At 46.1% G+C, this 8,830-nt stretch overlaps 2 protein-coding genes across 2 annotated transcripts; both read left to right on the plus strand.

Annotated features, from left to right (window-relative positions):
* Positions 1-152: 152 nt before the first annotated feature.
* On the plus strand, positions 153-6,307 carry tmc4 (transmembrane channel-like 4). Its single transcript, XM_047041327.1, has 16 exons — positions 153-389; positions 630-816; positions 1,111-1,259; positions 1,427-1,576; positions 2,102-2,187; positions 2,530-2,675; positions 2,832-2,979; positions 3,357-3,515; positions 3,714-3,871; positions 3,964-4,084; positions 4,200-4,297; positions 4,537-4,720; positions 4,807-4,937; positions 5,345-5,500; positions 5,821-5,899; positions 6,016-6,307. The coding sequence occupies exons 1-16, from the start codon at positions 356-358 to the stop codon at positions 6,130-6,132; spliced, it is 2,103 nt and encodes a 700-aa protein (XP_046897283.1). The 5' UTR covers positions 153-355; the 3' UTR covers positions 6,133-6,307.
* A 233-nt stretch (positions 6,308-6,540) lies between these two features.
* leng1 (leukocyte receptor cluster (LRC) member 1) lies at positions 6,541-8,729 on the plus strand. Its single transcript, XM_047041340.1, has 4 exons — positions 6,541-7,098; positions 7,396-7,581; positions 7,851-8,161; positions 8,322-8,729. The coding sequence occupies exons 1-4, from the start codon at positions 6,967-6,969 to the stop codon at positions 8,536-8,538; spliced, it is 846 nt and encodes a 281-aa protein (XP_046897296.1). The 5' UTR covers positions 6,541-6,966; the 3' UTR covers positions 8,539-8,729.
* The last annotated feature ends 101 nt before the right edge of the window (positions 8,730-8,830 follow it).

Genomic DNA, 8,830 nt, shown 5'->3' on the forward strand with positions numbered 1-8,830 from the left:
TTGTTAAATACAATGTTGACCAACTCAATAAGACACACACACTCACATAACAGAACAAAAGGTACTAGCTTGGACAAGACCCACCTTACAGAGGTTAATGAGTTAAACTTTCAAGGAAGTACTATAGCAGCACTGATGGTGTTAGCATAGGAAGCAAAGTCCAAGGACAGAGGGAAAATGAATACGGGTTCCCGAACAGGTAACATTTCCTTGTTGAACATCAGCTCTGTTGCCTTCCCAAGAGAGTTCTGGCCATTCCCAGACATGTACTACTGCTCTGCTTGTCTTTGAGACCAAGACGACAGCATCGTTTTTTTCTGAGTTCATAAAAAACTGGTGAAATCCCCTCTGATATATGGAGTTAAAGAGACAAGTCTCCACTGTGGCTGGTGAGTTGTGTTGCTGTAAAGAGGTGTGGTCCTTTCTAAAACAGTTGTGTGCGTTTGTTCTTTGTTCTTTCATTGCTAAGGCTACCCTCTTTTGTACTGTATAATGCAGGGTAACTGTATCGCAGCCCTTGTTTTGTTATTATATAACACCAAATGTAGCTATTTACAAAAATGCCGAACACCTAAAGCCACATATCGTTTAAATACTTCCTGTTATCGTTGTCATGGTCTCTTTCCCAGGCAACGGTTACCCTGGTGCCCAGCAATCTCTGAGGTTACGGAGGGCTCTCTCCAGTGCATCCAATCAGAATGGGCCCCAGTTCAACTGGGGATCCCACCCCGAGGAGGGGGAGGAGGGGGGAGAGTCGGAGTCTCACCAGGATCTCAGAGCCCTGCCGCTCCCCTTGGCCCTGAAGAGAGCCGTACGGTAAGGGGGCATTTTGGGCTTGTTATCATCTACAGCATCGTGGCCCTACCTGCACGTTAGAACGTCTATCCTGAAAGCAGTGCCAGTATTTCTCAATCAACTGTTTTTCTATCTTCCACAGTCCTCAGTTGTAAACCTTAAAGAGCTGAGCCTCATTACTTGTTTATGCGGACACAAAAGAGGGACAAGTCTAGTTGGTCGTTTTGTGGTTTGGATGTGGTGGTCTCGTCTCCCTGATGTGTGGAGGGTGACACGGAGCGTTGCAATAACCTGCTCCATCCTTGTCCATCACAGGGAGGTGCAGCAAATGCGTGTCCCCGTGGTGACGAGCTGGGAGTCATGGAAGCGTAGCAAGGGCCGGTCCCTGAACAGGCTCAGAGAGAATGCCTCCGGAGGCCTGGCTTACATAGCTCTGTGGCGGAAAGCTCTGCAGAAGATAGGAGGTTAAAGACATTTAAGTTCACATACACAAAGAGTAAACTCACACAGATTCCATTTGCTTCTAGGCTTCTTGCTACGTCTTAGTGTATCTGACTTAAAAAGATCTTCTCAAATATGTGTGTGTTCAAGTTGTCAAAGGGAACTCTGATCTTTCATTAACCCTCTGCAGGTAACTTTGGCGGTGGTGTGCAGTCCTACTTCTTGTTCCTGCGGTTCCTTGTGATTCTTAACTTCTTCTCCTTCCTGCTGATTGGTGGCTTCGTCCTCGTGCCCAGCATCGTGTTTAGAACCATCGGCAACAGCACCTTCAACAACACTGGTAAAAACATCTAACGTCACTGGTTATAACAGCTAATGATGTGTAATATCTGGTAGCTCAGACCGATCCTCCATTCACATTTCCCTCTGTGAAAATAACAGGTCGACTTGTTGTCCCTGGTTTTCCACAATTGGTTATGGTCCACGTCATCTTAGCCATGTCCTATTTGTGCAATTCAAGTCAAGTCTATACTCTCATTAATTCCACAACACCAACTGTGTCAGGCTGCAATACCAAACAATTCCTTCTCACTTGCTCCCCGGAAACAGTATCCTAGCAACAGCTAGAGGTTGTGGGTCTTGTTGAATAAAGAGAGAATGTGCAAAGTTGTTGGTTCTGAGATTTGCCTAAAACTTTGTATGTCATAGAAGCACCTTGGTCATGGCTGATGTAAAGACATCAAACTTGTCCTTGCAAGTCACACTTGGATACACAATTGCAGTCACAGCATGTGAGAGGATCTCTTCATTTTGATTTTCAAAAGTCTGCGTAAGAACTGTTTGTATCTGTCCCTGTGTTTCTCAGGTCCTAAGGAGTGTTTGATCTATGACCCTAATCCTCAAGGCTTGTTGGTGTTCTACAATTACTTCCTGGACTTACTGTCTGGAACTGTGAGTAACGGCAAACTCAGTCCCCATGTTTGGTGGCAGTTCTGCCTTTGTTATTGATTTCTGACAGAGATAGGGTGTTGGGAGAAGACAGGAAATGTGTGGAGAGAGAGAAAGAGGATGACGTACGGTAAAGGGCCTGGGCTGGATTCGACCCCCAGGCCGCCACAGTGAGACCTCAGCCTACATGGTGCACTGCTACACCGAGGTGCCCCTTTTAAGACAAGAGACGAGCAGCAGAATCAGGATCTTTAATTTAAACTCTCTGACTCATGTAGGAGACATGCCTCTCCTGCTCTGTGTGACCCCTGACCCCTGACCCCCTGTTCCACCCCTTGCTCTCAGGGTTTCATGGAGTACTCCTACCTGTTCTACGGTTTCTATGACAACACGGTGGCTGAGAGCAGTGGCTTCACCTACAACATCCCCCTGGCCTACATCCTCACTGCTGTCTTCTATTTTGCTTTTTGCTTCATCTGCATCATTGTACGGTGGGTTTCTACAACACAGACACAAGCTTATAGGTGAACGAGACCTTTAGTGGATTTTAATTGGCTATCGGGACCGCTGTTGTGCAAACACCCTGACCTGACTTCATGGCTTAGTGATCTGACCGGTGTCTCTTTGACGTGATTGGTCGCCCACAGCATGGGGAGCGCGGCTCGCGTCGCCGTGGCAACGGTCGGGGGTGCCGCCGGCAGTTACAGCAAGCTGGTGTTCACCGGCTGGGACTATGGTTGCCAGGGAGACCGGGCCACCAGACTGAAGCAGAACAACATCCGGTATCAGTTTCAGGTCGGCCTCATTTGACACAAACGATGTTGATGACAATGCACTGGGAATGAGAATGACCACAAAATCCTTCCACAGCTACAGAGAGGAGATTTACATTGGGTTACTCTTCTCTCTTATCCCTCTCCTCCCTCTTCTCCCTCTCCTCTGTCTTCTATCCTCCCTCTCCTCTCTCTTATCCCTCCCCCCCTCTCCCCTCTCTTCTCTCCTCCCTCTCCCCCCTATCCTCCCTGTCCTCTCTCTTATCTCTTATCCCTCCCCTCCCTCTCCTCCCTCTCCTCTCTCTTCTCTCCTCCCTCTTCTCTCTCTTCTCTCCTCCCTCTCCCCTCTCTTCTCTCCTCCCTCTCCTCCCTCTCCTCCCTCTTCTCTCTCTGTGTCAGGTGGACCTGGAGGAGGAGAGGAGACTGAAGAAAGCAGCCTCTCTGACGTTAGGTCAAACCGTTTGGCTGTACACCCTTCGCACCGTTCTGAGCCTGATCTGCCTGGGCCTCATCGGTGCAGCCTTCACCGCCATCGCAGAGGCCACTACATTTAGCCAGGTCCGTCGAGAAGGGACCATTATAAATACATTTTTCCTCCCTGTAGTCCCTCTTCTAGCTTGTGTAGCGGTCAAAGGTAGTTGAGCAGTTATCCCAAATTCGGCCACTGTTTAATTCAGCCAAGAGAGAGAGAGTTTAAAATTGGGTTTGAGTCATGTGTTCAGTGGTTGAGTGTTTTTGTTCTGGACTCTTCCCCAGAGCCAGACAGGGGTGTCAGGGATCCAGGGCCTGTTATGGGAATACCTTCCCTCCATAGTGATGACCGCAGGAAACTTCCTAGTGCCTTTCCTCTGTGACCAGATCGCCCTCCTGGAACGATACTCCCCCAGCACTACCGTCATAGTGGCTCTGCTCAGGTATCTCTGTGCAGGTGGGCATCAAGGGGACACGTACAAGTCGAATGTTCCATTTAAAATGACAAGTTTGTGTTCTGTTCTGCTGGTCTCAGGTCAGTGTTTCTGCGTTTGGTCAGTCTGGGTGTACTCCTCTTCACTCTGTGGAATCAGATCACCTGCTATCAACAGAAAGAGTTATGCCAACTGTGCCATTACAACTATAAGGAATATCCGGTAATGACTCTCTTCCCCCGACCATGAGCATGCAGCCACGTACACTGACCCTAAGCAGAAGAGTCTTATCTTTCATTGTCACTGTCTGTGTGTCTGTCTGTCTATGCTGAGGTAGTGCTGGGAGACCCGAGTGGGACAGGAGATGTACAAACTGGCCATTTTTGACTTCCTCACCACCATAGCTGTTCTCGTCCTGGTTGAGTTCCCTCGAAGGTAGGACTCGAAGTAAACTATGAACCCCTTTCTCATCAGTTTACCAGGCAACAACAGTAGTTGGCGTCCCATTTCTTAGGGATATGTAACCCTTACCCCTTAGTTTCGAGGGCCAAGGGCTAGGGGTAAACTAAGGGCTAGGTGTAAGGGGTAGGGGTAAGGGTGAGTATTGGGATTCGGCCTAGGTCTCATTGGTTGACCTGCTCTGCATCGGTTAATTCTTCCTGGCTTCCTGACAGGATGGTGGTGGACCAATGTTCCTGTAAGCTGACCCAGTGGGTAGGGAGGCAGGAGTTTCTGGTTCCTACCAATGTGCTGGGTTTGGTCTACGGCCAAACAGTAGTGTGGACCGGAGCACTGTTTTGCCCCTTGTTGCCCCTTATCAACACCCTCAAGTTTGTTATCCTCTTCTACTGCAAGAAGGTCAGGCTCCTTAATCTACTGCGAGAATTTAAAACATAGGCGTCTGCGACTAGTACCGACCTTGTTTCTATCTTTCCTCTCTCCAGATCACTCTGTTCCAGAACTGCCGACCTGCCGTGAAGACCTTCCGCTCCACCACCTCCACTTTCTTCTTCCTGGTGGTGCTGCTGTTCGGCTGGAGCCTGGCCCTGGTAGCCATGATCTACAGTCTGGCTAAGTGAGTGTCAGACTAAGCTTCACTGTGGTTCATGTTGGCTTCACCACCATCCTTGTTAGTGGTCGTACATTTACGTTTAGTCATTTAGCAGACGCTCTTATCCAGAGCGACTTACAGTAAGTACAGGGACATTCTCCCCGAGCCAAGTAGGGGGAAGTGCCTTTCCCAAGGACACAACGTCATTTGGCACGGCCGGGAATCGAACCAACAACCTTCTGATTAATAGCCCGACTCCCTAACCGCTCAGCCATCTGACCCCCAAATATAAAGTATATGCAAGGGCACCACAAATAATTTTGGGACCCATGAAAAGATTGCAGTCTCTCCTCCCTATTTGTGGTAATATCAGTTTTTTTTCATTCAACACGTTTTCATTCCAAGCTTTTCGTGTTGTGTGTTTTCCTCAGGATCCATCCCTCATGGAGCTGCGGACCTTTCCGTTCTCTCTCCACCATGTGGATTATCATCCCCAACACCTTTGATACACTTTCTCTAACCACCAGAGACTTCCTCTACTATATAGGCTCCCAGGCTTTCTCCATCCCATTCTTTATCTTCTTTTGGTGAGTGATCTGTAGTGTAGGACGCTAGTAACATGTGTTGCTATATCAGTGGGGTTTGAGGGACATGCCTGTTCCCTTTAATATATACAGAACACTATACGCAGGGTTCGAATTACAGGGGGGTGGGGCGTGGAGGGGGGTTTGACCCCCCTTATTAAGACTTTGACCCCCTCAAAAGGGGTCAAAACAACAGGTCGGGGGGGTCGATACATTTATATATCGCCCTGGAGAAGAAGTTGACCCCCCCCCCCCGATTGTCATTGTATAATTTGCAGTCTGACTATACAGCTACCTAAACGCAGCGTGTGTTCCCTTGACAGTGTTGCACTGTGCTATGTAGCAGCCCTGGCCTCGGTTTATGGGAAGAGTGTGGCTCTTCTAAGGGCACAGCTTAAACTGGTGAGTTTATACATCTGTAATTTCACATCTTGTGAAAGATAATTGGTTAAACTAGATTGCATGGCATTTTCCAAATACTGCAGGTGAGATTTAAACTTTTCTTTTTTGGCTATTAGGAGGGGCGTGATAAGCAGTTCCTCGTCAAGCAGATTGAGGAGTTGAGTCTGAAAATGGGGGTTCAAAGAGGTAGAACGGATGACTATGGTGTTGATGCAACATGGAACAAAAACTAAACTTCTAAATGGCCACATTCCATATTAACGTCGCCAATTACATTTTACGTGTGTCCCGATCATGTCACCACTTTGATGGAATTTATTTTTGATGCAATGAATATTATTGAATGTCTTCTTTTTTCTTTCTTTTTTACCTAGAAATCTCTTAATAAAAAAATAATTATGTATTGCTCCCCCTGGTGCTCTATTTATAAAATTGTTGAGCAGACTTTTAGGACTGAAACACTGCTTCAAGTTTTTCTGCTTTTATTTGCTCAGTGGTCATAGAAACATTTAGCCTTCAGAATAAGAGCAGACTGCGATGTGCCATAACTTTAGTATTTTATTATCTTAATCATGTTCATTTAACTATATCGTATGTATTTTCCTACTCTTTGGGTATTAACAAGTTTAACGCATTACGTTCAAATAATTAAAATCACCATTTGTCTCATGAACTTTATTTCGAAATATTTGGAAGAAATCAACCGGAAATGTGATTGAGGCTAGCTTCATCTTTTTCTATGGCTCTGGCTTCACCCAACTGCAATAGCTGGTGGTTTTTCAGAGTTAAGTCTGTCTAGCTTTTCATGTATTTCTTGTTTTCTCCGACGTATTCGGTTGGAGGGAACCTCGGTACTTCACTACTCAACGATCCAGTTGAACTTCTGCGGTATGAACAGCTTTGCGATAAGAATTGAATAAGGGAACTGGATGTACTGAACCAAGCTAGCATCGGGGTAGCTAAATAACAAGCTGACTAGCGTGAGGTATACCTGGCAAGAGGAGAACTAGCTTGCGAGCTACGCGTGTGTTCACGCAGCAATCTATAACATCCTATCTTTTTGAAAAATGAACATCCTCCCAAAAAAGAGCTGGCATGTACGAAACAAAGATAACATCGCGCGCGTTCGGAAAGACGAGGCGCAAGCTGCAGAAGAGGAACGCGAGGTTCAAAGACGAGTGGAGCGTGCAGAGCAGGAGGTAAACAACCATATCAACGTTGGTCAGCCTCGAAAATGTAGGCCTGTAGCAAAGATTGTAGATTGCCAGCAAGCTACTCATGTCGATGTTTGATTGTAATATGCTATTGTCTGTCAATTTCTCTATCTCTTTATATTTATAAACTGAATTTATTTGTTAATGAATAGGAAGTTAACTTAAGAGTTTGAGTTCCAACGGTGATCCTGTCAATCAACTATTTGTGTTTTAAATCATCATATTTGAAAGTTGAAAACGTGGCTTTTACGGATTTGTCGTTCCTCTCTCTTTTCCTTGCAGGCACGGACACAGTTTCTCAGACAGAAGTCTCGAGCTTCTCTTCAACAGACAGATGGATGGAAAGATCAGGGAGAAAAATCCGATGCCGGAAGAGAAGTGATCGAGCACCTAAATCTGTTTCCTCTCGAGGATTCAGCGGAGAAGAAAGGAAACGAGGACTATCTTAAAGACAAGAAGGATGAAACGGTGACAGCCCTGCGTCTGTTTCTTACAGTCTTTACTTTTTTTTTAAATCTCTGTTGAAAATATGTCCTTTCACACACACAGCTTGCTGTTTCATTGTGTCTTCATACTTCATACAAAATGCAAAACATTTTTCTGCATGTTAACATTATAGCTTATAACATCAAAATGCTGCATAATTTGGTGCTACCCAATATTCCAACCGGACCATCCCCTATGGAACAAACCTAGGAGGGTCAACGTTTGCCAATCTCTTCCTCCTCTGCGTTTAGGAGCGTCAGGAAAGAGCCATCGGGCTGCTGGTCTCTCTTGGTCCACAACCGGGGACGGAGGTGACACCGTGGTACATGAAAACTGGCCAGGAAAAAGAAGAGGTGAAGAAGGATGTGAAAGAGAAGAATGAAAAGGACAAGGGAAAGAAACAACCCTTAAGTGAGGAAGAGAAGGAGAAGAGAGATAAGAGACTGAAGGACCTCTTGGATCCTTTAAAAGACATGAAGAAGGCTTTGGCAAAACAGGGTAGAAAAGAACACAAAAGGAAAGAGAGAAGGGACAGAGGGGAGAAGATAAGCGGTGGAGAGAGGTGAGAAACCATGTTTATTTTTTTACAACAATCTTAACAGATATAATGGACGCTATGATCTAGTATGTCGTTTGACTACCTGCCAGTACATCAGGCTCAAACGTAAATGTCGATTCTTCAACAGAAACGTGTTGAACGCTAACATCCCTTTCTGTCCCAGCTCTATCGAACGCTTGCGAGCGGAGCGATTGCAGAGGGAGGCGGAGGAGAAGAGAAAAGCCAAAGCTCTGCTGGATCAGAAGAACGGAGGGAAAGAGAAGGAGCGAGAGAAGGAGGTGGAGGAGAGAGACAGGCCCTACAACAGTGGCTTCTTCCCGGAGTTAGCCCGCAAGCGTCAGCGGAGAGATCGGGACAGCTGGAGAGACGGCTTGATCTGAAGTCACCTAGACATACTTTGTAAATAAAGCAATTACTACAGATCGAGCACATGGGCATGGAGGTGGTGGTTTGTTGATTTATCCTGGAGATGCGTCTTTGATAAAGATGACATCCATTTCATGCCACATTCTTATTTATTTGATTTGTTTATCAAGTGTGACTGTCGATTAAAAGAAAAATATAAAAGTTCTGTCTGGAGTTTCTATTTAGGAGTGAATGGAAATGTGTGTCCAGTTGATACCCTCTGTTCATGATTGTGTGATTTTCCCAAATTCTATACAGGGAGTCAGG

This window comes from Hypomesus transpacificus, chromosome 2 (assembly GCF_021917145.1).
Source record: "Hypomesus transpacificus isolate Combined female chromosome 2, fHypTra1, whole genome shotgun sequence".
Taxonomy (NCBI): domain Eukaryota; kingdom Metazoa; phylum Chordata; class Actinopteri; order Osmeriformes; family Osmeridae; genus Hypomesus; species Hypomesus transpacificus.

Bases quoted from the DNA above. Each gene is read 5' to 3' on its own strand.
- tmc4 (XM_047041327.1), top strand. From the start codon at position 356: ATGGAGTTAAAGAGACAAGTCTCCACTGTGGCTG. The intron at 817-1,110 runs GTAAGGGGGCAT...TGTCCATCACAG, and splicing joins GCCCTGAAGAGAGCCGTACG to GGAGGTGCAGCAAATGCGTG. The intron at 5,501-5,820 runs GTGAGTGATCTG...TTCCCTTGACAG, and splicing joins CCATTCTTTATCTTCTTTTG to TGTTGCACTGTGCTATGTAG.
- leng1 (XM_047041340.1), top strand. From the start codon at position 6,967: ATGAACATCCTCCCAAAAAAGAGCTGGCATGTACGAAACAAAGATAAC. The intron at 7,099-7,395 runs GTAAACAACCAT...TTTTCCTTGCAG, and splicing joins TGGAGCGTGCAGAGCAGGAG to GCACGGACACAGTTTCTCAG. The intron at 7,582-7,850 runs GTGACAGCCCTG...CTCTGCGTTTAG, and splicing joins AAGACAAGAAGGATGAAACG to GAGCGTCAGGAAAGAGCCAT.